Source organism: Lutra lutra, chromosome 7, assembly GCF_902655055.1.
Source record: "Lutra lutra chromosome 7, mLutLut1.2, whole genome shotgun sequence".
Taxonomy (NCBI): domain Eukaryota; kingdom Metazoa; phylum Chordata; class Mammalia; order Carnivora; family Mustelidae; genus Lutra; species Lutra lutra.
Window position 1 is genome coordinate 142,383,376 of NC_062284.1, and position 26,540 is coordinate 142,409,915.

General features: G+C 50.4%; 1 protein-coding gene across 4 annotated transcripts in view; it reads left to right on the plus strand.

The window, feature by feature from the left end:
- Positions 1-26,540, plus strand: part of EML1 (EMAP like 1) — a 176,599-nt gene that overhangs the window by 135,191 nt on the left and 14,868 nt on the right. For 2 of the 4 annotated variants that reach the window (XM_047737143.1, XM_047737140.1), the window contains exons 5-17: positions 5,244-5,272; positions 6,534-6,590; positions 9,138-9,267; positions 12,650-12,799; positions 13,564-13,633; positions 15,763-15,873; positions 16,701-16,796; positions 18,392-18,526; positions 19,185-19,284; positions 20,321-20,475; positions 23,018-23,143; positions 23,417-23,548; positions 26,148-26,215. In XM_047737143.1, coding sequence (XP_047593099.1) covers positions 5,244-5,272; positions 6,534-6,590; positions 9,138-9,267; positions 12,650-12,799; positions 13,564-13,633; positions 15,763-15,873; positions 16,701-16,796; positions 18,392-18,526; positions 19,185-19,284; positions 20,321-20,475; positions 23,018-23,143; positions 23,417-23,548; positions 26,148-26,215 — 1,359 coding nt within the window. The remainder of the gene's footprint in view (positions 1-5,243; positions 5,273-6,533; positions 6,591-9,137; positions 9,268-12,649; positions 12,800-13,563; positions 13,634-15,762; positions 15,874-16,700; positions 16,797-18,391; positions 18,527-19,184; positions 19,285-20,320; positions 20,476-23,017; positions 23,144-23,416; positions 23,549-26,147; positions 26,216-26,540) is intronic. The other 2 variants (XM_047737141.1, XM_047737142.1) reach the window with 2 other exon arrangements.

The following is a 26,540-nucleotide window of genomic DNA, read 5'->3' on the forward strand; positions in this document are numbered from 1 at the left end:
CTGCCCTGGCTCTTCGGTCTGAGTCAGTTGCCTTTCTGATTGCTTAGTGCCTGCTCATTTGCTTTATCTGGAACTTCCTCCCAGCTCATCCCATCCCCACGCAGGCCTCTTGCCCTCCCTGGAGCTTTGGGAAGGCAGAAGTTGCCCCTTATTATTCTTTGTATCACTAGCACCTCACACAGGGCCTGGCAGCCAGTTACTGCTCAATAAATATTTCTGGCACAAATGAAAGAATATATATTTAATTTTTTAAAAAACAGACCAAAAAAAAAAAAAAAGTCATTTAAGAAAATGTGTGAACAGCACCACCTACTGGTAGACAGGTTTGACACGGCCCTTCAGATTCCAAAATGTTTTGCACTGGAAATGAGGTGACTTGAGTTAAGCATCTTCCCTTTACGGAAAAAGGGGTTCACTCTCCAAGCTGTGGGGTCATTTATCTTTTAATAAATGTTAAAGTGATAAGTGCTAATATTCTGTATGTTGTTATCATTAGGAGGCTGGCAGGCAGAGGGCCTGGAAATATGTGCAGGTTCTTATCAATGAAATTCGGAAGAGGGAAGGGACATTAAGTAATCACCGTGTCCTGGGCGCTCTGTGACACACTTTATCTGATCTGGCCTATACCTGACAGTGGATTTAGTCCCATTTTGTAGGTGAAAGAAAGTAGGGCTTACAGAGGTAAATCTTCTTGCCTAACCTGAGTAAGGTGCAGCAGACTTCAAAATCTGGGCTCGTTCTGCCACATTAAGCTGGAAGTATTGGCTGGAAATGTCTATGAAACGGTCTTTGTTCCCAGTGAGGTCTCCAGTGACTTCTAAACTCTTCTAGATGGTTCCTAAATGACCCTCTTTCTAGCAGAAAGCCGCGTAAGGGCATTTATATGGAGAGTCATTTCTTACGCAGTAAAGTATTTTGATTTCCAGTGGAAATGTTATTTCAAGTGGGTCCTTTTCAGAAGGACTCATGGCGTGTGTGCCAAGAACAACAGTTTTCACAGGTGAATAAGTTTCAGAGAAATAACACGTTTGACTCTGGAATGGTGTCCTCCTTGATGGAGCCTGAGCAGTCATTTTCAAAAACAAGTGTCTCTCCTCAAACAGCATTGGACACGTGTTGGCTCTGCTCTCATCCTGGTCCCCCAAGGCACACACGGCACTCAGGTGTCAGACCTGTAGTGCACAGGACCTGGGCCCCTGAGCCCCCTTTCAGGCACGTGGAGCAAATTAGGTAACAGATCTGGAAGTGCCGAGCGCAGATCCCACCGCAGAAGAGGAGCATGGTGGATGCGGCTTGCATTGGAGTCCGAGCAAGTTCTCCACCAGACGCCCCTCCCTCTGCACACCCAGCCTTCCTTGGGGCAGGTGAGTATTAGCGGATGAACAGACAGACAACCACTAGGAAACCACCGCTGTGCCCAGAGTCCACAGTGGACGTTATCGGGGCGCTGGTAATGCGCGATGTGGACCCAGGTGGCTGTAGCTGCTGCGTGGGTGCGAGCTCACGGCTCCCAGCAGGAACTTTTCCTTTGCTCGGTAGCTTGGTTTCCTCCAGATCCAGCTGCTGGTCTGGCAAAGGCTCTCAGCTGCCTCGCCTCCTCCGTGAGTCCCCAGGTACTGCTTATAGTGTCTGAGAGTCCTTCCGATCGTCTCCTGAGCCAACTGCTCAAGGAAACACACAGCCAAACTCTTCCAGCAAATCTTCCTGCCAAAACAGAGCCGTAAAAGCCATACCCGACTGCAACACTGTTCATTTTGGAGGGATGGGCCACCGCCCAGTGCAGAGGAGCCAAGAAGCGAAGGTCTGCTCAGCAGAGGGGAAATCCTGTCTCTCCTCCGTGCTCAAGTCGCTCTAGGGGGAGCGGGGGCGGGGGGACACCTGCGTCAGCCTCCCCACGGGGGTACACTTATATTTCCCCACTTAGCTCACGCTAAGGAACAGGTCACAGGAGACCAGACACGCAACACTGAATGGGGGGTCTCGTCCTGCACCGAGCAAACTTGCAGCCCAGGCAACAGCATCAGGTTCCCAGGGTCCACTCTCAATCTGCCAACAGCGAGTTTTGGAAAGGACAGGTGTTCTGAATGGATTTTGACTGGAGGCCGTCGTGTCTTTAATCTTGGATCGCTGTCGTCATAGCCCCTTCTGGGGTTCGTCCCTCTGCTGCTAGTTGGAAAGGTTCACTGTCAGTCCGTCCATTTGTACCTACAAGACTTGCACACAGGAGTGGGACGCCCTCTCCCCTGGCACTCCGGCGCCGTTTAGGAAGGGATGCTGGTGCAGAGACGCTAATAAGGGGTTCGCAAGTAAAGAGTGTATATTCTATAACAATGTAGCTTTCTAGAATAATGAAACGCAGCAGTAGTATCCTTTCTAAATGTAATAGGCGCAAAATGTGATACACAGTTCAGAGCAAAATTTAAGAACTAGGAGCAGTGCTACCTGGGGCCTCTCTCTGTGACCCTCGATTGTTAACACTCACACTGCCGTTTCTAGTACATTTTACTTATTTATTTGAGAGAGAGGGCACGAGGGAGGGGCGAGAGCAGAGAGAGAGGAAGAAGCAGATTCCCTGCTGGGATCATGACCTGAGCCAGAGGCAGACGCTTCACCGGCTGAGCCACCCAGGCGCCCTCGTTTCTGGCGTTTTCACAGAGATCGTTGATTGTTCTTCTTATGCTACAAGCTCAGCCTCAAAAGTCTGCGGGCCTTCCTGTGTTTGGAATTCAAACTGTCCTGTGGATCTCTCTCTCTCTGAGAAGGACAGAGGTCATAATCACACTTTTCAGTCTCCAGGAAAGGTTCTGGATGGCTTATTCCTGTGTTCGTGGTTTTCGTGATCAAAGTCATAATGGAAAAACGGCCTTCATGTCTTCCGATTCCCTGTCATGATGTCCCTCTAACAGTCGGCTTGCTCTGCAGTCTTGTGGTTCAACGTTAACCCCGCGTGTCCTCCCCAGCCCAGGAAGCTAACAGTACGTGAAAGTCAGAGGTCAGCCTCGTGCTTCAACTCGGGCGATCCCAGGAGTGTCGCTCTGGCCCCGACAGGGAACCCAGGCCGGTGATCTGCAAAACCACGGCTATTTTAAACCCACCCTGGAGCTGAGGTCGCAGAGTACTCATGCTGAGCTAGAAATCCACACGGTGACAAGCCTGTCCTAGGAGAGACGGGCCCTCGGCTGTGCTCGTCTTGGGCAGAGCGACAGGAGGAGAGGAGCCTTCCTGGACGCACGCTGGAAGAAACAACTGGAAGCTCACGGGATAATTAAGCTGAGTGTGGACTGGCACCATCGTTTGGAAGTCTTGGGAGCCCCTGGCACCAGGGACACACACACACACACACACACACACACACACCTGCCTTTCTGTGGACTTGCAGTGAGCTCGGGACGGACCGGGAGCAGGTCAGGAGCGCAGGACACCCTCTCTGGGGCACGGGCACATCAGGCTGCTGTCGCCCAAGGGTGGAGCAGGGGAACCAGGAGAAATGCTGTCCCTGTGGGGCTCACGCACGTGCTGGGCAAGAGCCGGCCGCCCCTCCAGGAAAGACCAAGAGCCCATAGCCCTGGAGGCGTGGTGCATGGTGAAGTCTGCGGACCCCACAGGGGAGCCAAGGGAAGCCCCCCCACACGACCCGGCCTTACCAGGTGCCAGGCAGGGAACCCAGCAGTGAGACAAGCAGAGGTCCCTGCCCTCTGGAGGCACCTCCCTGCAGCAGCGGCCGGGGGTGGGGGGGGTAGGGGATGGGGGCAGGGGGCAGCTCCGGAGGGGGTTGAAGAGCAGAGTATCAGAGAGGCCCCTCTGGGAAGTGGCTCAAAGCCCAGACAATGCAGGGCCGTGGGACCTGAGTCCAGGAGGCAGGAAAGCCGGGAGAGAGGCTTGACACAGGAGCTGGGCTCCGGCGCGGGTGAGGGCCGCCGTGGACCGGGCAGCTCACTCAGCGACCAGGCGACAGGGGAGAGGCGGACAGAAAAAGAGAGTTGTCGGGAGAGGTGACAGTAGGGCCTTAGGGGCCGGTGGAAGACAGACTGTCACAGTAAGATTGTCCCATGCTTCCAGAGTAGTTTTCAGTGACCAAAGGTCAGCGTCATGCCGCGGATCCGACTATTTAAAACACATTTGAGCAGAGCGTTTCTAAAGCATCAATCCAGAGTCGCGTCCCCTCCGCCCGCCCCTATACGGCATAAAATTTTCTGGGAATAAAGGACATTGATAATAGCATTTATTATATTGTGGCGTTACAGCTAATTCTTTTTCTTTATAAAATTTCATTTGTTTATTCAAGAGGGTTGGGGGAGGAGCAGCGGGAGGGAGAGAATCTTGAGCTGACTCTGTGCTGAGCATGGAGCCCGACGTGGGGCTCGATCCCACGACCCCGAGATCCCGCCCTGAGCTGAAATCAAGTGTTGGTCGCCCAACTGACTGAGCCTCCCAGGCGCCCTCAGGTCACAGCTAATCCTTACTCGTGGTGTTTCTCAATGTATTTGAAAAAAATGGAGGAGAAAAGTAGTATTAGTGCTCTATCAGCTCAGGTACTTTTTTTTTTTTAAGATTTTTTATTTATTTATTTGCCAGACAGAGATCACAAGTAGGCAGAGAGATAGGCAGAGAGAGTGAGAGGGGAAGCAGGCTCCCTGCTGAGCAGAGAGCCCAATGCGGGACTCGATCCCAGGACCCTGAGATCATGACCTGAGCCCAAGGCAGAGGCTTTAATCCACCGAGCCACCCAGGCGCCCCAGCTCAGGTACTTTTTAAAAAAACATGGCACATACACATTGGTGTGCTTCCTCAGGCTCTCTCGGGGGTGGTCCTCTTTTTCTTCTTATAGCAGCCGCCCTGGTAGGAGCTGAGCTCTGAGGGTCCTTACGCAGAAGGCCCTGTGTCAGGAATTCACTGGTTTTAAATAAATTATTTAAATAATCTATCAAAAGAGCACAGGGAAGGAGAGCAAAGCTTTCCACGTGTAGATGCAGCCATTCCCGTCTTGGTGAAGCACCTTTTCTTCCTAGACCCTCACGTGCTCTCGTACAAAGCTCAGTCGTGGGGAGAAGGCTGGGATTATAGCCTCTCGCACCCGCTTTTAGACATGCTCCTATACCCGTGTTCCTTTTTGCTGTCGCGTGATTTTGTTTTTCTCCTTAACGACCGTCACCGGTGTGGCATCTGGGACCGGCCTCCCCGTGAGCGAGGCTCACCGTCCCCCCAAGCCTCCCTCTAAACCTATCTCTCTTTCGTCTCCACAGCAAACCCAAGGAGCCCGTCTTCAGCGCAGGTAAGTTGGATTTTGTCTTTGTGCGGGCCCCACACTCCCCTCAGGACTCGAGGGACGGATAAGTAGCTTGTCACCTGCTCTGTCCGCGTGGCGGGGCTCACGGGCTGAGTGCCAGCAGCCGGCACCCGGGCGGCGGGGCTCAGGCCGCAGAGACCGGCCATACAACGGTCATAAAGACTGGACCCTCTATTCACCCCCTTAAACCCGATTTAAGTTGCGCCAATAAGGAGGAAGAGCAAAATGCCACCAATAAAGCAGAGGCAGAATTTCTGGAGGAAAACACTGTGTTGCCTTGATAGTCCTCCCTGACCCTCGGGGCTTCCAGCTCAACACCTGCCTCTCTCCAAAAGGGAAGCTTTCTGATGCATTATGTTATAACTTTGTCTAAAAGTAGCTTTTTTCCCTCTCTTTCTGCCTTTGATTTCCTAAACTGCAAACTAATAGTTCATATGGACCCTTCCATTTACCTTTTTTTTTTTTTACACATTTTGTAATAAGGTAGATGCTATTTTTAGGATCATAACCTGATTGAAACGCGCATTTAAAATGCAAAACCATTGACAAGTACGGTATCAGTTGAGTAAAATCATTTCGTTTTAACTTTTCCAGTTTTTTCCCCTTCAGTTCAGAATCAAAACCTCTACAAAAGTCAGTGTCTGTGTTTGTCGGCATGTGCTTGAGTATTCATTTCATTTTCAGGAGGCATGAGATCACGCCCTGAAAACGTAGTTGCCCCAAGCCAGGTGTTGAGCGCGCTGGTCTGCACCCCTGCACTGAAGGCAGGCTCTCCTGCCGGGGGTGGGGCAGCGGCTCCGACTGAGAGCCAGCTGCTCCCCAGCGAGGCTGCTCCCCAGCGGGGCTGCTCCCCAGCGGGGCTGCTCCCCAGCGAGGCTGCTCCCCAGCGGGGCTGCTCCCCAGCAAGGCTGCTCCCCAGCGGGGCTGCTCCCCAGCGGGGCTGCTCCCCAGCGAGGCTGCTCCCTAGCGGGGCTGCTCCCCAGCGGGGCTGCTCCCCAGCGAGCGGGCTGCTCCCCAGCGAGGCTGCTCCCCAGCGGGGCTGCTCCCCAGCGAGGCTGCTCCCCAGCGGGCTGCTCCCCAGCGGGGCTGCTCCCCAGCGGGCTGCTCCCCAGCGAGCGGGCTGCTCCCCAGCGGGGCTGCTCCCCAGCGGGCTGCTCCCCAGCGAGCGGGCTGCTCCCCAGCGGGGCTGCTCCCCAGCGGGCGGGCGGGCCGGTCCCTCCGCAGTTCTTGCTGTCTCTTTATCTAGCGCTTCTGTCCCTGTCTCCGAAATCACAAGGGAAACGCCGGGTGACACACTGCAAAGGTAGGCGGCATTTCTGAAACCTCCTAGCTCTCTGAGCAGAGCTGCTACCCAGGCTGCAGAAACTTCTTCCGTGCAGGCAAGCAGATATTCTCCTGGTATGAAAACGTTTTGGGCACATGAGCCACTCCGACTTATTTTCAGTTAAAAGCTTCCCCGTGCATTGACTTGGATGGGTTTTAATAAGCAGCTTTTACATTTGATCTGGCTTGATTATTGGCTGGTTGCAGGCACTTTGAAAACGCCAGACAAAACTTAAGAGAGCTATAGGGCAGTCCTGAATGCCCCACTGCTTGACCTGGTGTCTTGTACCACTGCTGGCCTTCCCCCTCCGCGCCTTCTGGTTGGCCGCTGTGAGCTATTGTCCTAACATGCCTAGAAAATACTTTTGCTTTCCCTTGCTGCTTTTTGATTTGAATTTTTTTTTTTTAAGATTTATTTATCTGGGGAGAGAGGGGCAGAGGGAGACAATCTCCAGCAGACCCCATGCTGAGCACAGAGCCCAATGCAGGGCTCGATCCCACGACCCTGAGATCACGACCTAAGCGGAAACCAGGAGTCGGACGCTCAACCGACTGTGCCTCCCAGGCACCCCTGCGTTTTGACTTTAGATGTAGAACGTCTGAACTACCAGCACAGAACAGCACCAAGGCAAAACCCCGGGGCTTTTTCCCCCGGTCAGTGACTATAATTGTGCTAAGCAGGCGTTGTGATGACTTCGCCAGTGCACAGCTGTAACAGACCCAGTATCTCGCGCGCACGGATTGTGGCAGCTGCGGAGGGCTCCGCCGAGCCGCAGAAATGGCACAACAGCCTCTTTATTACCCATCCACGCGCTCTGCCTGCTCTCGTACAAGGAGAGCGGATGTGACCGCGTGTCTTCTAGCTCCGAGCTCACACGTCCCTGCTTTCTTTTCCCTCCTGTCGTCCACCGGGGGCTCCTGGGTCCTGCAGGTGTGGCAGCCACACAGCCCCATGAGCTCAGACTTGGGTGAGGGATTAAGGAAGGGAAGAGGTTTCGGCAAGGGCAGAGGCCCAGAGCAGAGTGCAAGAGACACATCTGGCCAGACAGGAGGATATGGGCCGGTGCTGCGGCCACAGAGATCACACGAGAGGGCAGGCAGGGCGCTAGACGCCAGCAGGTGACACAGCGGGCGAAGGACTTTGCATGGAGGAAGGACTTGCTGAAATCCACTCTGGGCATTGATGGTTTGGCAGCAGAATGTAAAATGCCCCAGGGGAGGAGTAAGAGAGCCTGGGGTGCCAGACCTGGGAAAGGCCAGCCCCAAGGGATCTGGGGAGGACAGCCTGGTGGCAGTGTCCTCACAGGAAGGTCCACGGACCTGAGCGGCTGGCGTGGCATCTGCAGGATGAGCACGTGGGATTCTTAGTCACAAGTCAGACTGTCTGTGCAGAGTGAGCGAGCATCCCACGCGTGCATGTGAGCCCAGAAGTGCACGCACACAGGGAACATGCAACCGGGACGGCCCCTTAACCTGCAGGCCATATCGCATGTGGCATTGTTTGAAGCTCCTTGGGGACAAGACTTACAAAACTAACCTGTAAATGCCGTGCTTCTGGCGGTGTAACCCCTCCGTGACCTCACCTGTTTCCTCTCCACGGGTGTTTGTCTCTGTTGAGTTCTGTGCTGCCACACCGGTTCCAACTCCCCGATTTAACAGCCACAGGGGCCCGGGCATTTGGTCTGCTGTGAGTTTTAACAGAATTCACCAGGAGCTCACAGACATTCTCTCTGGTCTCACCATCTCCCGGGTGCCAGCAGAAACCCCCAGCTGATTTCTTTGTAAAACCACACTTGCCCCATGCTGATGTGCCTCTGGGTGTTCCTCTTGCCCCGTTATTTCTTGAAATGCCACAAGTGATGTTATCATAAAAATGTTTGTTCTAGAAGGTTCTATTTCATGATGCCTCTCTCTAATGGGTCTTTTGTTCTTTTATTTTCTTTCTAGTTTTTCCTTGAGCATTTTCCTTCTTGCGTGTACCCTAGCATGTACTTCTGCCGATTTTGTGTTCTTTACACTCGAAAAGGCTGTCCACTGTAAAAGACACATAAAGATACATTACATTGCACTATATTGCATTACATTGCACTATACCAAACCAATTTAAAATTTAAGGAAATCTTATGAATTTTGATACTAAAATTGTACATACATTGAAATCAATAAAAAATTTTAGTAGATTTCTTGTGTTAGTTGTAATTTTTTGAGGTGGCATTTTCCCCCCTCCTGATGATAAAGAAAATGCGAGCTACCAAGTCTCATGTGGAAAAATAATGGAATCTTAGTTTTTCCTACCTTTTATGGTTTCTCATGTATTTCGTGTACTTAGGCAGCCTGTCAAACATAAACAGGGCAAAAACTTTTGTTTTAAACTCTTCAGCGTTGTGTTTTGGTTCCACATTAATTAGAAATCGCACAAAGGGTAAAGTTTTTGCTTTTACACTAAAAGGCTAAAGAAAAGATAACATTTGTTTTCAGAGGCACTGGGCACTGAGGTGTCTTACTGATCTCTATGTTCTTTTTGTAGAAGAAGGATACGTAAAAATGTTTCTTCGGGGACGCCCCGTTACCATGTACATGCCCAAAGACCAAGTGGACTCCTATAATTTGGAAGCAAAAGTAGAGCTACCGACCAAGAGACTGAAGCTGGAATGGGTGTATCCTTTATTTACTGACCGGACCTGGCACGAGGTTTAACTTGATTCATGCCCGGAGCTTAAAATTTAACTTAAAATTAAGTGATGTAACTTAAGTTCTCTTAAGCATGTATTTATTTACTTGGGTCGGGGGGAAGGGCAGAGGAAAAGAGAGAGAATCCCAAGCTGCCTCTGCACTGAGCACGGACCCCCGTGTGGGGCTCGATCTCACAACCCTGAGATCATGACCTGAGCTAAAATCAGAGAGTCGGAGGCTTAACCGACTGAGCCACCCGCATGCCCCACATTATCTTTAAGTTTTAAGAAAACCAAAGTATTCTATTCTCACTTTTTAAAAAATTAATTGAACAAAAAGGCCTGTATGTGAACACCCAGTCTGGTGTTCGAGCAGAAGAGGGGCTCTGGGAGGGCTCCTGATTGTGGGGGACACTCTCTTACAAGTCCCAAAGGAAAGGTCGTAGTCCTGGCTCAAATACGTCCACCTTACTTTCCCGAAGAGAAAATAGTTAAATGCTGGATGGGGTTTGTTTGTTTTTGTTTTGTTTTGTTTTTTTAGAGAGTCATAAGAAAATGCATCACTTTCTGGCCTGAATCTTAATCTTTCCAGCAGAATAAATGTAGTTGAAAACTAATAGAAAAGCAGTCTTACTGATAATAATCATAAACGGGCAGAGTTTAGGATTCTAATGAAATTGAAAGAACGGATTATTTTTAATAGTAGCTGTCATAGGCTCGGCCAGCTCTGCAGCGCAGGCGGAAAAGCCAGAGCTCTGCCTGCTTACCTGGACACACAGGACATGCAGGAGGACACCAGACTTATACACTTAGGAAAATGAGACTATCAGAGATTGGACTACACTGTGTGGCAGGAAGTCCTTACACCCAGACAAAGAGTGATAGACACCCTGGAGGGAAGGACAGACATTCCCCCTCAAACCAGCAGGGGGCTTGGCCAGCCTTGGGAGACTAAGGAATAACCAGGAACACCCCGGTACTGAATGTAGGGGGTCCAGTGCGGGCATAAAGAAAGTTGACATTAGCATAGCTAGAATGCTGCTTTAAGAGAAAGAAAAGTCCTCCCCTGCCCAAAATCTAAGCCACAGAAATCCAAGTCTGCCCTAGGACTAACCTTGAGATAAAGCTGCTGGAGCCTTCATCCTATGAGATTTGGAAACATGAATGAGCTCCGAGGAGAAAAAGCCTAAAACACAAAGAAATAGAGCCTATGACAAAGGGTGAATGAAGTGTCGGGGTTTTTTTAATTTTTTGCTCTATTTTTCCTTATTTAATTCTATTTTATTTTATTTTACTTTATTTGTTTAACTTCAGAGCAAACCCTCCAGTCCATGCAGATTTTAAGACAAAGATCATTCTTCGCCCTCATACAAATTTTCGTTGAGTACCAGTTGGATGCCAAGCCCCGGATATAAATTCTAGGAAGTTGGTTTAAATAGATGGTGGTGTCATTTCAGTTGGAAAAATTGCTATTTGAAATGACGGTATCATATTCTTTGGGGGCATATTTTTTACATTTTCAAACTCAGGTCTCCTAAGCATTTATGGACATCTCTTTTGACGCGTGAGATCACAGCGATTCCGTTCTTTAAGTCGATACTGGTTTACATGTTCGGTTCCATCATGGCTGGAAAGCACCATTCAAAACACATTTTTTTCAGCCGACTCTCTATTCATATTTTCAAGTTGTAAAACAGTGGAATTTACTTCAGATAAATGGGACTTTGGTTAGATTCATTCTTCACATCTAAGTTCAAGTGATGTTTTGCTCCCAAAATAGTTTTCGGGGTTCGAAAGTGTACATGCCAAAATCTTCACAGAGGTCGTTATCTCCAAGGAGGTAGGGGTGGTTGTGGCAAGGTAGAGTGTGGTTTTTTACCCTTTACATACATATGTGGGAGTGTTGTTTGCACCTTTTACTAGTACTTTTATAACATAAGAAAAAAAATTGAAAAGATTTAGCTCCTTGATGACAATAACAAGTTTGACTCAATAACTAAGGTCTACAAGTCAGTTACCAGTATCTTAAAATTTACTTTTGAATACTTGATAAAGAAAGTCAGAACGCAGAGGTTTTTTGGGGAACAGTCCTTCTGAGCTCACAGGGCTTGGTAGTTGAGACAACGCAGTCACCCCGCATCCTCAGATCTATTTTGTTCCAACCAAGCTGCAAATGCCACAGCCCGTCGTAGGGATTCGATTCATTCGCTAGCTGGGATTCTAGAAGCAGAGCGAGGCCTCTGGTGAAGCCGCGGCGTCGTGGTGATGTCAGTCCCCAGGCTGGCCGAGGGAGGGATGGGATAGGCCTTGGGAGATGGTGGCCCGCTGGCCCTGCCTTCTCTCCTGTCCTTACAGTTGAGCCCTCCCCTGTGACAGCCGACACCCAAGCAGGAAGGAGAATGAATACAGTTTAGACCTCCAGACACGGAGGTAGAGCTGAGCAGGTGGTCTGACAACTAGGGGAAAGAGAGAACAAATTCTGGAGCAAAACATTCCAGCGTTTGTGTTAAACAGTGTCAAAGTACAGTACCCAGGTGATTTCACTTCTAGAGTCAAGCTGGTTATGGGGGCAGGCCTTTCAGGAAACCAGCTTGGCAAAATTGATTTTTTTTTTTTAAGATTTTATTTATTTATTTGACAGAGGTCACAAGTAGGCAGAGAGATAGGCAGAGAGAGAGGAGGAAGCAGGCTCCCTGCTGAGCAGAGAGCCCGATGTGGGACTCGATCCCAGGACCCTGAGATCATGACCTGAGCTGAAGGCAGAGGCTTAACCCACTGAGCCACCCAGGAGTCCCTGATTTTATTTTTAAGTAATCTCTACACCCAACGTAGGGCTTGAACTCACAGCCCCAAAACTGAGAGCCCCACAGTCCGACCTCGGCAACACTTAAAGGCAGACTAATTGTGAAGAAGCCAGGCATCCTCGGATAATCCAAACAGTTCAACAAAGAATTCTGGCCCTGGCTGTGGCTCCCACGGTCTAGGATTGATTGACTCAGTTCAAAATAGTTCACTTTCTGACGACTTCACCAATAGCCCCTCTAGGGACCTTTAGTAAATAAAATAACAAGTGACATTTTTGATTCAGCTGAAAAATTCAGCTTTCAAGATGAACATAATTTCTAAAAACAAAGCCCCATCTTTTAGAAAGACCTATTCACCTCAATTCAAGGACAATTTCCCAACCCTACGCCTGCCCATTGAGAGTCCCATGTATCTGGCACCGAGTTTTTACGATTTCATGTTACTGAACCAAGAGAAATAGATGGGAAGGGTCTTACGGAATTGTGTTGTCTGTCCCCGGTGAATATAGCTGACACGTTGTCAGCTCTCAAAGGAAATCGAGTTTCTCTTGACACATACCAAGCTATGGGTACCGGGGCCGCGACTGTCGAAACAACCTGTACCTGCTCCCAACGGGGGAGACAGTGTACTTCATCGCCTCCGTGGTGGTGCTGTACAACGTGGAGGAGCAGCTGCAAAGACACTACACCGGCCACAACGACGATGTGAAGTGGTGGGTCCTTACCCCGTGCAGCAGGCGCCACAGCAGAGACACTGGGGCTGAGATAGAAGTAAAGAGACCATCAGAGAAGAGCTCTCCCTTAGGGTCGCACTGTCATAGCTAGAGGTCGGCTAGTTAGCTGGCTGTCTAGGACACCAGAGACTAGTTTCGTTTCTATCCATGTAACACGTAATCACAACCAACTGCGTCACCCAAACTTCCCACATACCCCTGTTTGGAGGCCTCCTTAGCAAAGATGCTAATGGCTTCTGACTGGAGTTCTTATTTTTTAATAAAAATGTTCACACTTATGCCTGGGTTTGCTATAATTCATTCACTTTTTATTCACTCATAATTCACCTATAGCTTTTGATAGGGCTTTTATGTATCTCGGAAGGACGGGTGGTTGAATGGGCGACTTTCCCTATTTCTATCCGTCCTATAGCCCTGGTCAAGTATAAAAATCCTGTTGGAAAAAGATGATGTTTCTGCTGCTTAACATACTTGATAAAGGTGGTCGTAGGAGACTTGGTATTTCCCAAGCAAAGGATGCTTTCTCCTTGAGTTTGGAAATTCTCGAAAAAGGGTAGAACGAAACAGGCACTAACTGGCCAAGGGTGTTGGTGTGCTCAGGGAGCTTGTCCTGAGTCCGTGAGAAGTTAGGCACCATGTCGGTCTCATATTTAAATTTTTGACTAGATCATATTTGGCCAAGAGAAAAGTAAGGCTTATCTTTAAAGAGTGGCTGTTCTATAAATACTTTTTTTTTTTTTCAGCCTAGCAGTTCACCCTGACAGGATCACCATCGCAACGGGACAAGTTGCAGGCACATCTAAGGATGGAAAGGTGAGTTGCGTTATCTTTTCACATTTCTATAATGAACGGTTAACTGGATATCCTCTTCTGGAAGCATTTCACTGATGAATTAAGTCCACCTAGATATAAAGTATCTAATTCAAATTTTTTGTTGCAAAAAATTTTTTTATTTTTTATTTTTTCATTTCTTTGAGAGAAAGAACACGAGCAGGGGCAGGGACAGAGGGAGAAGCACACTCCCGCTGAGCAGGGAGCCCGATGTGGGGCTCGATCCTGGATCCTGGGATCATGACTTGAGCTGAAGGCAGAGGCTTAACCGACTGAGCCCCCCAGGCATCCCAAGCAAACTTTAGACCCTCGGCCTGAGTAGCCTGTACTCCTGGTGTCACCCTGGGGCCCTCAAAGGCTGCAGGAGAATTTGGGCACAATTTTGTAAGCACCTCGGCAAGACTTTAACTTGAATTGTAAGGAATCAGAGTAGGAACTAGTGGATTCTAACAAACCGAAAATAACGTGAAACTGCCTTCCACTTGGTTCTTGAACACAGTCTGTGGTCCTTGCCATGTCTTACCCAAAACTCCTGGTAGTTTCTTTGCTATCTACTTTGCACAGCTTATTCTGTACCGTACATGAAACGAACCTCATTACACGGAGCATGTCCATTTTTTAAAAATTTAATTTAATTTAATTTAATTTATTTATTTATTTATTTGACAGACAGAGATCACAAGTAGGCAGAGAGGCAGGCAGAGAGAGAGAGGAGGAAGCAGGCTCCCCGCTGAGCAGAGAGCCTGATGCGGGGCTCGATCCCAGGACCCTGAGATCATGACCTGAGCCGAAGGCAGAGGCTTTAACCCACTGAGCCACCCAGGTGCCCCACGCATGTCCATTTTTAGCAGCATATTTTCTTCCTGAAACATCAATGCTGCCATTTTTTAGAAAACACCTTAATAACATCAAATTTTAAATATTAATTTTGTGTTCTTTCCCATTAAAATTCTATACTTAAAAAGAAATAACAGGAACAATGGAAATCAGTTTATAATGATGTACATACACATAAATGGAATAGGGTCTTCATCTTTTTTTTTTTTAAGGTTTTATTTATTTATTTGACAGACAGAGATCACAAGTAGGCAGAGAGGCAGGCAGAGAGAGGAGGAAACAGGCTCCCCCCTGAGCAGAGAGCCTGATGTGGGGCTCAATCCCAGGACCCTGGGATCATGACCTGAGCCGAAGGCAGAGACTTAACCCACTAAGCCACCCATGGGCCCATATCTTTTTTTTTTTTTAATGATAAGTGGCTTTCAGGTCTGAAATTAGTAGCAAACCTTGTATTCCTCCCTCTAGTGGATTGAAAGGGTATTTCCGTCTCTGGCATTGAATCCAATCAGAATTTCGAGCCGGGGAAGATGGAATGGCTCTCCGAGCCAGGCCTTCAGTTCAGGCGCACAGAGACACAGAGAGGTCATCTGACCATCACAGACACACAGCTACTCAGAGCAAGTCCAGGCCAGGGGTCACCCCACTCTGTCCACCTGGTGTAATGCTACTCCTTCTCCCAATCCGCCTGCTGATGGCTCTAGGACACTTTCTTCTCTTGAAGGAGAGAAGAATTAGAACCATTCACCTTGGAACACAACTGAGAGGGCTTTGAACTAACGGTAATGATTCTAAATTTCATCTGTGCATAATCAATTGCCCGTTTTGCTCCTGCGAGGCCCAAGAGTGTTAAACTCTCGGTACTAATTGTTGGGGACCGACTTGCTGGATTTAGGTGTATTTACACTTAATGACAATAGAGACCTCACAGGAATAGCCCTTGGGTGAGATCCCGCTTTCCTTGTCATTCTTCATTTTTAAAATTTGGGCTCATCTGGGTGCCCAAGGGGGACTGTCCCTGCAGTACAGTCAGGAAGAATGGGCTGTTCAAAACGTAAAACCCGCTGGCCCTGCCCCGACGTTCAGCTGGTCTCAGGGGTCACGATGTCCGGCAGCCACTGGCCACGTTTCGTTGATGCTCACAGGCAGAGACTTCAAATGCAGGAAAAGACCTTTCGTTTTGACAGAACTGAAGTAGTCTTGTAGCTTCAAGGTGAAGACAGATGTGCACGCCCCGCGCAGCCAGCGACTCTCTCTCCGCATTTCCTTCTAAACAGCAACTGCCCCCACACGTGCGCATCTGGGACTCGGTGACGCTGAACACGCTGCATGTCATCGGAGTCGGGTTTTTCGACCGAGCCGTCACCTGTATCGCGTTCTCAAAATCTGTAAGTGCGAGCCCCGCGGGCACGGGCACCCTTGTCCGTAGGGAGGAGAGCAGCCGCTCAAGGTTGAAGAGGGAGGAAGTTGACACACTCGCTGGCTGCCAGGTGTGTGTGTCGGTTTGCAGGCCAACACCATCCTGCACCTCAGGTCCCCTCTTCAAAGGTCACACGTGTCCCCTCGGGGTCACACACCTGACAGGAAGAGGCCCCACAGTGCTGCCTTTGTGTTCCTTGGGGCGGTTTTGCCCACGCTGACCTTGAATTTCACCTGCTCCTTGACAGGTGGCCCTAGTGTCTCTGCCGTCCCCACGCCAGCTACCTGTCCATTAGCAGGAGCCAAAGGGGCCTCGTGGTCTCCAGATCTTCCTCAGGATGTGCCCATTCAACAGATCCACCCTGGAAAAAACTGTTCCAGAGAAACAGTCACTCACGCGTGCACGTGTTCCCATCAGAACAGCACGTGCCGCGGCCCCAGGGCCTTTGCTCCCACACAGCCTCCTGGTCACCCTGCCCATTAGTCACAGACGTGTGCTGTGTGTGCGGTGGACACCGGCTCCTCCAGGAGGGGGCCCTGCAGCCCCTTTGGACTTTTCCTAATAGAACCAACCGGGCAGGACCATCCCTGACCGCTCTCCGCTGCTCACATCCCTTCCTCGCCCACGTTCACCCACTGTTCCGCGGTGACCGGAAAGCAGGTCTCACAACGGTGCATACGTATTCTTTAGCCCAAGTGCACACTATTAAAAGGAAAATTAATGTTCACTGTTAGTCACTTGTAACGTGTTATATTCTCAAATGTAGCCTTCCTGGGAACACCTTTTGTTTTCCAGAACGGAGGGAGCAGTCTGTGCACTGTGGACGACTCCAACGACCACGTGCTGTCCGTGTGGGACTGGCAGAAGGAGGAGCGGCTGGCCGACGTGAAGGTCTCTCTCCAAGCCCCCTGCCGGGCTCCACTGTAATTTCCCCGAGTGGAGCCTTCTGCTCCTGCTGGCTCCCAGGCCCAGGTCCCACTTCTTGGTGGGCCACAGGCTCCCCATTCCCGGGCTGGGCCTCGGACCTGACACCAGCCCCCAGGAATCCCAAGCCCACCCCTTTCCCCTCCCAGGGTGCGGTCCCAAGTCCTGGCAGGGTCTCCTCCCCCTTCATGACACCCGTAAGGTTTCCTTCTTCCTCATGTCACAGCCCCTCCCCTTCGGAGCCACTCCCATGTTCCTGTTCACTGCTGCCTCATTTTATTCCAAAAATGTGTGGTCGTGCTGTCGCGGGGGGCGCTGCAGGTGTGGTGGTACGGGAGGTGACCCCCTTGTGCCACAGGGCGGGGACAGAGGAGTGGGGACAGGTCAGGAGCAGCGAGGGCTGAGGGAGAGGCCAGCGTGGCCAACACGGGTCTTGGCCAAAGCTGAGTGGCCTCTGCGAAGGCGAGCGCCCCTGCGGGACCCCAGCCCCTCCCAGCAGGGGTGCGCTGGGCTTCTCTTTACCACCTCCGGTCCATCTTGTGCGATAGGTCCCCCAGCTTTCCTTACGCTCTCTTGTATTTTCCTCCTGTGGAAATCATAAATGGATCCCAGTCATTAACAGACCTGGCTTCAGAGTCCCCATCCTGTCCTCCATTAGCTTTAGACCACTTTACTTCCCGGCCATCAGGACCACCATCCATTGCCTTATCTTTCTGCCTTGAGTGTCTGGGATGCTGGGTCCGTATTCTAATTTGGCATGTTTCCTAACACCAGCTTACTAACATTCTGGTCGAGTATTTAAGTTCTTGCTAGGTTGCTGGGTTGGAAGTGGTCAGAGGCAAATTATCACCTAGGTTTAAGGCTTGTGACTGAATTTCGAGCAGAAGTAGCAATCAGGGTCAGATTCATGCAGCCGAAGTGCAGGTGCTGCGAACCCAGTGAACAGGTCAGGGGCAGTGCAGTGACTCCCAAGAGCCAGATCCCCAGCCCTGGAGCCCCGGCCTGGTCACCAAACCACCGGCAGAGTCCTGGGAATTACGAGGAGGGAATCCCAGAGCAAATGGGACAGCCAAAGTCAGCCAGGAGTGATGGAGCTGGATAAAATCCAGACTCCTGGGTCCCTCCCAAAATTCCCATCCCCAGGTGGAGCTGAGGCTTGACACCACGTTGTAACACACGTCAGGCGATTCTGTTTTCAGCCTCAGCTGGGAATCTGTGACGGGAGATGAGAGCAAATTCTTGGGTTCTTAAGTTTCCACCCGGCCCTTCAGCAAAGACATGCTTCGTGCCTGCTCCTGCCGGGCTGCCCCTCCCCTGTAGAGAGAGAGGAGCTGAGGTCCCTGTCCTTGGGGCTACGGCCCAGCGGGGGAGACAGACAGACAAGGAGAGGTTAGGACACCCAGCAAACATACGCTGAGTGTTTATGGAAGGTGAGCTCAGTGGGGAGAAAAATCAAGAGGCTTTAGGGCTCGGCCCGGACACGCTGTCTGCGGCTCAGCTGTCACTTATTTTCTGACTTGTCCAGAGATTTGAGACATTTGATTCTCCTGTTTTGCTCAAAGTGTTCTAACGAAGCCGTGTTTGCTGCGGATTTCCACCCCACGGACACTAACATAATAGTTACCTGTGGAAAATCACATCTCTACTTTTGGACATTAGAAGGAAACTCCCTTATTAAGAAGCAAGGATTATTCGAGGTAATGTTACATTCCATTTGTTTGAGTCTTCACTGAGCGGTGCATGTGGTCAGGGCTTCTCTGGGAGCAGTGAGGCGTACCGCAGTCTCCAGAATTTGCTGTGATTGGCAAATCAGGACATCTATCTGGGGGTGTAGCGATGAAGATTATTCCCGGGGACCCCTCACAGAACTGAGGGCCCCTTGTGTCTCTGTGGGTATCCTTGGTGATGCCAGGAAGGAAAGATGAACCAACAAGGGGAGAAGCGCAGGGACAGTCGCTCGGGGGGCCGGGTGCTGCCCCCCCACTATGCATGGTCCTTGCAAAGAACAACCAAGAAGGTCCTGGGGCTTGTGAGTAACAGGGACAGCGCCTCCTTCCCGGCAGGGGCCCAGTTAGAGGACTGCTTTGTTCCAGGGCCGGGGGCCCTGTTCTGAGGCTCTAGTCATGACAACACAGCCCGTCCCATGACACCCTCCTCTGCCCCAACTGTCTGCAACTTTAAAATTGCCAGAAATTTCACTGTTTTAAAGCAGATACTCTCGTGGCATACGTTATATAACGGTAGATGAAAATGAAAGGCACATGCGGCTTAGGAGCACCGTGCCTCTAGGTCAGAGAAATACAAATTAGAGGGCGTCTTGACTAAATCCGTGTATATATTTACAACATCCCGCAGAAGCAAGAAAAGCCAAAGTTTGTCCTCTGCGTGACTTTTTCCGAAAACGGTGACACCATCACTGGAGACTCAAGCGGCAACATCTTGGTGTGGGGAAAAGGTAACACAGACTTGTCCCCAGAGCAAAAGATGGGGGACGAATATTTTACGGGGCTAAACACAACTTCTCTAAGAGCTGTCTGTGAACAGAGTTAACAGAATTACAGCTAAACCCCAAGTTTAATAAGTGCATATGAATATGGGTGCGTGTGTAACCTGAAACCTTAAAACTAGAACAGAGGAAAACAAGAATAGCCAAGAATTGTGCACTTTCTACCACTGCAGAAGGCTCTTTAAGCCCAAAATATTTTGATGGAATAGCTTTAATAAGAGTTCTATTAACCAATTACAGTGGTGAAGGTGTCAATGACTATTTAGCTATAAGACACTTAAATAACTTCCCTGGTTCCCGCGGCTTCTGGCAGATAGTTACTGAGAACTAATTGTGTGCGAGACAGCACGTTAGCCACCGAGCACGCCGATGATCGCAAGGCCGTGGTGTCAGGGAGCCCACAGCCGTGTAAGGAGGATTCGTTAATCAGAAAACATCCATCTGGTCAAGTTCAATGAGCGTTTGCAGCAGGAGGAAAGGGAAACCACACCATCCCTGTCCTCAGAGGGCTTAGAGTTTGGGTTGGGGGTGAAGGCAGAAACAGACCCCTGGATGTGACTTCAGGGTAACGTGGTGACTTCCCTAGTGTCCCCACTACTGTGGGGGCAGATGCTTCCCACGTCACCCCGTTTTTACCCTTAGCAGGCTCCTACAGGATAAGCAGGACACAAAGGGGAAACTGAGGTGTAGGACAGTGAAGCTACTTGTCGAGGATGTGAACCCAAGCCCCCGTTCTTTACCGTGCGCAGTCTTGCCACGCTCGCTCCGTCCTCGGCTTTCCATGAGCGTGTCCTCCTGCACCGTGAAGTAGCGCAGAGCGTGCTTGTCTGCTGCTGCACAAGCTTCTAGAAATGCGTCCCTTGTAGATGCACACTACAGAGCTGTCCTAACCGACAAGATGCCACTTTAAAACCAAAGAGAAATGGGATGGACAGAGGCGACCTCTTTGATAACGTCCTGAGGATGGTTTTCTTGGTGTGTTTAGGTACGAATCGGATAAGCTACGCTGTTCAAGGGGCCCACGAGGGGGGCATTTTTGCACTTTGTATTTTACGGGATGGCACGCTGGTGTCAGGAGGAGGGAAGGACCGCAAGCTCATTTCTTGGAACGGAAACTATCAGAAACTTCGTAAAACTGAGGTAAGATAAAGCAAGCAGCGTTATCGAAATTCTTTTCTTTTTTCAAAATTCATTTTGAACCTCCCGAAACTGGTACACTAACCAGTTTCCTTGTTAAGTTTGAAATCTTCATCTTGCTGTTTCAAAAATGGTTTAGATAAAACTTTATTAAAAAGGAAACATTTTGGGGCACGTGGGTGGCTGAGTCAGTTAAGTGTCTGCCCATATCAGGCTCCCTGCTCGGCGGGGAGCCTGCTTCTCCCTCTCCAGCTCCTCTGTGCTTGTGTTCCCTCTTTCCCTCTCTCTTTGTCATGAATGAATGAAATCTTAAAAAAAAAAAAAAGGAAATGTTTTATTAAAATCATTGGAAGCAGTTTAAGTATAACTACTAAAATGGAATTAGGTTTGTAAAATTTTAGGTTGTAATATATTGCCCATTTAGAGTATTTTTGTAAGAGAACAGTCTCATCTTTCCAAGGGAATATTATCCACATTTTTATTTTTCATTCAAATCTTTCTTCTCGGGGTGCCTGGGTGGCTCAGTCCATTGAGCATCTGCCTTCGGCTCAGGTCATGATCTCCGGGTCCTGGGATCCAGCCCCACGTTGGGCTCCCTGCTCAGTGGGGAGTCTGCTTCTCTCTCTTTCTGCCCCTTCCCCTGCTCATCTCCCCCCTCCTCAAACAAATAAATAAAATCTTTTAAATAAAAAAAATCTTTCATCTTTTTCCTCTTTAATTTCCAGGTGTGACTCTGGAGACATTACTACCTGGAACTAATATTTACTGAGTATTTACCTTGTTCATGGCTGAGTGCCAACATATTCTCTAAAGCTCTCTCTCCTTTCACTATCGATTTTACCAACTTATTACCCTGCACACCAGTAGGAACCACAGGAAAGAAGTTTAATCTGCCTTGTACACACTCACCGGACCCCCTCCCCCAGGTTCTGGGGACCTAGGAGCAGACACACATCAAGGCGGGCATCAGTGCGAAGGCTGAGGGTCCCTATCCATAGCGTCCAGCGGACACATTATAGACCTTCTCCAGCCTCTGAGTGGGTGTGTACAACACTCACAACGCATCCTGTTACATCCTGTAACCCGTTCTATCAGAGGGCAGCGCGGCCCACTGCTTTGGCGGTATTGATAGGGTTCTATTGATTATTGCTGTTAATAAAGGAAGGCCTCTGGGTGAGCTTTGGAAATCGCCTCCCCGTTCACGGAGATCTTCATCGTGATGCCATTCTCTAGCCTAAGATTTGACCAGCATTTCACTGAATGGGCTTCTGTGTTAAATCGTAACTGCAACAGAAGCCTCAGAGCCTCATCCAGTTTCTAGAAGATTCTCATCAATTTTTTAGCATCCATACCTTCCTCTTCCTTAGCATGGATTATCTTCACCTTTTCTTAAATCTGTGCCAACAGACTGCGCTGGAGATGGAAAGTATGTGAGAGAGCAGGCAGCGTCTTTCCTTTCCAAAACTAGGGTGCCCAGAGTCCCCCAGCAGGGTCTCTACGTTTGTTCCTCTATAAAGCACAAGAACTTCTGTGTACTTCAGCATGCAGCAAATTGATCTTGGCAGGCATATTTTGAAATTGTTTGTCTTAAAATTTAGGTAATTCCATACGTTTACTGACATGGAACAATGGATTTCAAAACTAAGTTGTACGGAGTTGCCAAAGAATTTACCGTTTTAAGTTACAGTAAATTTTAGGAACTCTTTTTTTTTTTAATATTTTATTTATTTGACAGAGATCATAAGTAGGCAGAGAAGCAGGCGGGGGGCGGGGGAGTGGGAAGCAGGCTCCCTGCTGAGCAGAGAGCCCAATGCGGGGCTCGATCCCAGGACTGAGATCATGACCTGAGCCGAAGGCAGAGGCTTTAACCCACTGAGCCCCCAGATGCCCCAGGAACTCTACTTACAGCTTATTATTCTGTTTTATACTTTCCAAATTGTACCCGCTACTGATATCCAAAGCCACAAGAAGAAAAGAGTAAACTAACCAGTGTTGTTTCTAATTTTTTTACTCCAACCAAGAAAAAGATACTTCATTTTTCATTGTTTTTGTTTAATGACCTTACTCTTGCCGATTCTTTTTTTTTTTTTTTAAGATTTTATTTATTTGTCAGAGAGATAGAGCACAAGCAGGCAGAGTGGCAGGTAGAGGCAGAGGGAGAAGCAGGCTCCCTGCGGAGCAAGGAGTCCGATGTGGGATTCGATCCCAGGACCCTGAGATCATGACCTGAGCTGAAGGCAGCCGCTTAACCGACTGAGCCACCCAGGCGTCCTCTTGCTGATTCTTTTATACTTATATACATGTTTGGAGTTTAAACGTCCAATGTGAGGTTTTGATCGTTCACTCAACAAGTCCCAGCTCCGGACCTTGCTGTCTCTCCATGTTATGTGTATGTGTGTGCACGTGTGCGTGTGTGTGTGTGTGCATGGGTGCATGTGTATGTGGGAGGGAGGAGAGAGGGGCTGTCATCATGATATATAAACACATATTTGGAATGGTGGAGCTAATATTTAAGGACATTTTCAATGTTTTCTTCTCAATGCAGATTCCAGAACAGTTTGGCCCGATCCGGACAGTGACTGAGGGGAAGGGCGATGTGATCTTGATAGGCACAACTAGAAACTTCGTTCTGCAGGGCACTCTGTCAGGGGACTTCACACCCATCACTCAGGTGCGCTCCCGCCAGCCGGCCCAGCACGGCCTTCACCAGCTGTGGTATCAGAGGCTCAGAGAGCATGAGAGAGCCTTGCACACAGGGGACGATCCCTTTGTTTTATAGCAGCGAAGCCTTCCTTGGCATCAGAGTTTCAGCTGCTGTCCTGGCTTAGGTCTGGTGGGAAGGGAAACTGGGCAGGGCAGCCGAAAGCATGTGGATGCCACAGGCCCCCGCCCCTGAGTCTCCCCAAGTATTTCAGAGGGCTTCCTCTGTCTTGGTCCTTTGCAGGGTCACACCGATGAGCTCTGGGGACTGGCCATCCACGCCTCCAAACCTCAGTTTCTGACCTGTGGGCATGACAGGCATGCCACTCTCTGGGATGCTGTCGGTCACCGGCCCGTCTGGGACAAAGTCATTGAGGTAGACATGCACGTTACGTGGCGTTTTTCTTATGAAAGTTCATCTGGAACACGTTCGTTTATGTTTTTGCATGCAATGGATAGAGATAGAAAATTGTCCCAAAGTAAATGTCACCCAGTTCACCCCCTTTGGCCGGCATTGGTTTAAACACGGCCTCAAGTGGTCCCCTCCATGTCATCCTGAAGTTTGCTGGTGAGTTTTTCAACAGCAAGCTAGCCTTACAGAGTTGGGAGGTTCCCCTGAGCGCAGAGTTCCTTCACTACCTTCCGTGCTCAGAAGCTTGTCGTGAGCCCATGCCCCGCCTACAGCGCACCTTTGCAACGAGAATTTATGCATCCGACATAATTTATGTCTACAATTGGAGTTTGACCCCCAGGCTTTAGACTTCCAGTGGGCTTCACTGTGATCCTCACAGAAGGAACGCAGATTACGTATTGGAGCGTGGGGACGTCCTTGTCCTGCCCACGTGGAGCCAGCCGCGGGGCAGTTGCTGAGCGCCAGGCACTGGGCTTGCAGGAGCTGGAGCTGCACCTGCCAGGGCGCCAGGTGACCAGATTGGAAGGCGAGGCTTAGCCAAGTCCACTGGCTGGCCGTGGCCGCTAGGTCAGCAAGTGACAGAGCCAGCGCTTACAGGCAGCTCAGTCTGATTCCCCGATCCCCGGTCTTCCCCTGCGTGGAACAGACTCTGAAGCACCGTACGTCCTGTGTAGCCCAGGTCCTTGCTGACGTGTCCCGCCCTCTGCAGCCCCCACTCCTCCTCGCAGCTCCCACCAGGGGCCCGGCACTCCCCAGCATCCACATCTGCATTTCAGCCCTTTACCCCCTGGCCCCTTGCCCCCGAGAAGGTCACCGAGGGTCTAGAGCTGGCCGCCACTGATGGAGCTGAACACTGAAGTGACAGGACCCGAACCCCTCAGACGGAAGAGTGGGTCGGCCCAGGTGGCAGGATGGGCTGAAGGAAGCGGTGTCCTGTGTTGGACCTGTCCGCCTGGGGGTTGGAGGAACAGATGGGAGGACACAGCCGGGGGGGGGGGTGACCTCCCCTGCTGCTCTTCAGCCGCAGCCCCCCTGAAAGCAATCCTGGAGGCTCCATCCCCCTCCTGCTCCCCTGACCGGTCACCCCTCAGCCCGACAGAAGGGGAAGGGGCTCAGAACCAGGTGCCAGAAAGATCTCTGGTTAAGTCCTCACTCCTTAACCCACTGCCATGTGGCTTTGGACGAGACCCTCCCTGTGCCTCAGTGTCCTCAATGGGGAAATGTAAGGAGCCTGAGAGAATTAATGACACAGCAAAGCTCCAAGCGGAGGTGGCTCTCTCTGTGTCTCGGGGCGGCCCTGAGCTTGGTTGCAGCTCCCACCTGAAGAAATCATTGCCCAGAACAGAGTCAGTACCTGCCCTCTCGTTTTTCAGTTGACGCAGTGGCGTCTCGATGCCCGACTCTATTTCCATTCCCACGGGTGCTGCTTTCTCGGTCTCCCTGTCACCAGTCTCCTCTCGCTTGGGTCCATTCAAAGCCCCTCCACCAAGGGACCTTCTATCTAAAGCAGACTCAATCATGTCACACTTTTCATTTTTAAAGATTCTACTGTTTTTAAGTCCTCTCTACACCCAGTGTGGGGCTGGAACTCAACACGGAGATCAGGAGTCACAGGCTCTACCGCCTGAGCCAGCCAGGCGCCCCAGTCACGTCACACTCTATACAGAAAGAAAACAGTCAGTGTCACCATGCTCTTGTTTCCCCGTGATCTCAGCCCTGACCGTGAAGGCACAGCCTTCATTAGTGACATCCACACACCTTCCATCCCACCGGGACATCCCAGCTTGGGATGCCCTTTCTACCCGTCATTACTCAAATACGCCCCACACTGGGTCGCTTCGGTCTCTTGGATCACACTCTCGTCCTCGTAGCACCTGATCCCAGAAAATACTGATCAGGGTGTCCGCTCCCTCTTTCACCAGCCTGATCCCTCCTGGACCAGAAGCTCCAGTTCCGAGGGTCTTGGCACCAGGAAGCGTCTGCCCAGTCTCCCAGTCGAGCTTCCTCTAACTCTCCCTCTCCTGTGACTTGACAACTTGCTTCTTCCTCTATCATCAGTCCCATCCCACCTTGTGCCAGAGTTAGTGATGGACACGTTAGTCAGGGACACTGGATCCAAACCTTGAATGTGCTTCCTGGTCTCGAGACCCTTCCGGGCCTGCTGAGTGTGCTGCATGTGCCCCGGGGGGGCTGATCCAGTGTCACTACTGGCATCGGGCTCGGCGGTCCTGTTTCCAGGGCCATCAGGCACACCATGGGGGTCAACCCAAGGGGCTGCCAGGACTGGGAGGAAAAGCATTTATGTGTTGGTCTGTCTTCTGATTCCTGTAGGCATGAAAAGATAATTCAGACAGAAAGAGGAAAACCTCTAAAGGGACCCATATCTAGTGTGACGGACACGTGACCTTCACCGGAGTAGGAGAACGTTTTCCTCTCTTGGAGCGCAGAGAGCCTTGTTGTTTCAGTGGGGCCACTAAGCCCCTTTGGAACAGCCGTGCGTGTGTGTTTTCTGCGGTAGTGCTGTGTCTGGCCATCAATTTACACTTCCTTTACAATGTTTTAGGATCCAGCTCAGTCTTCTGGTTTTCATCCTTCAGGGTCTGTGCTTGCGGTGGGAACACTGACTGGCAGGTAAGTCCGTGTCGCCAGGGCTCCGCTTTGGGTCTGTGGTCCCCCGGGGTCAGGCACAGGGTGGCTGCCCCACCCAGCTTCTAGCCACCGCCCAAGAATTAAGCCAGAACTCAAAACTAACAGGGAAGACGGCAACCTTCGCATTCAGGACAGGGCAGGGAAGGGGGTATCTGACGAAAGCTCTGGACCTTTCCGCCCATGCACAGACATACGCGTACACGCACGCATGCGCACACACACGCACACACAGACATGCTTGCCTACAGTTTCGGGGGATTTGTGGAGCTCCCCAAGCCCTGATCTGCAGGCTGTGGGAGGAGCCTCA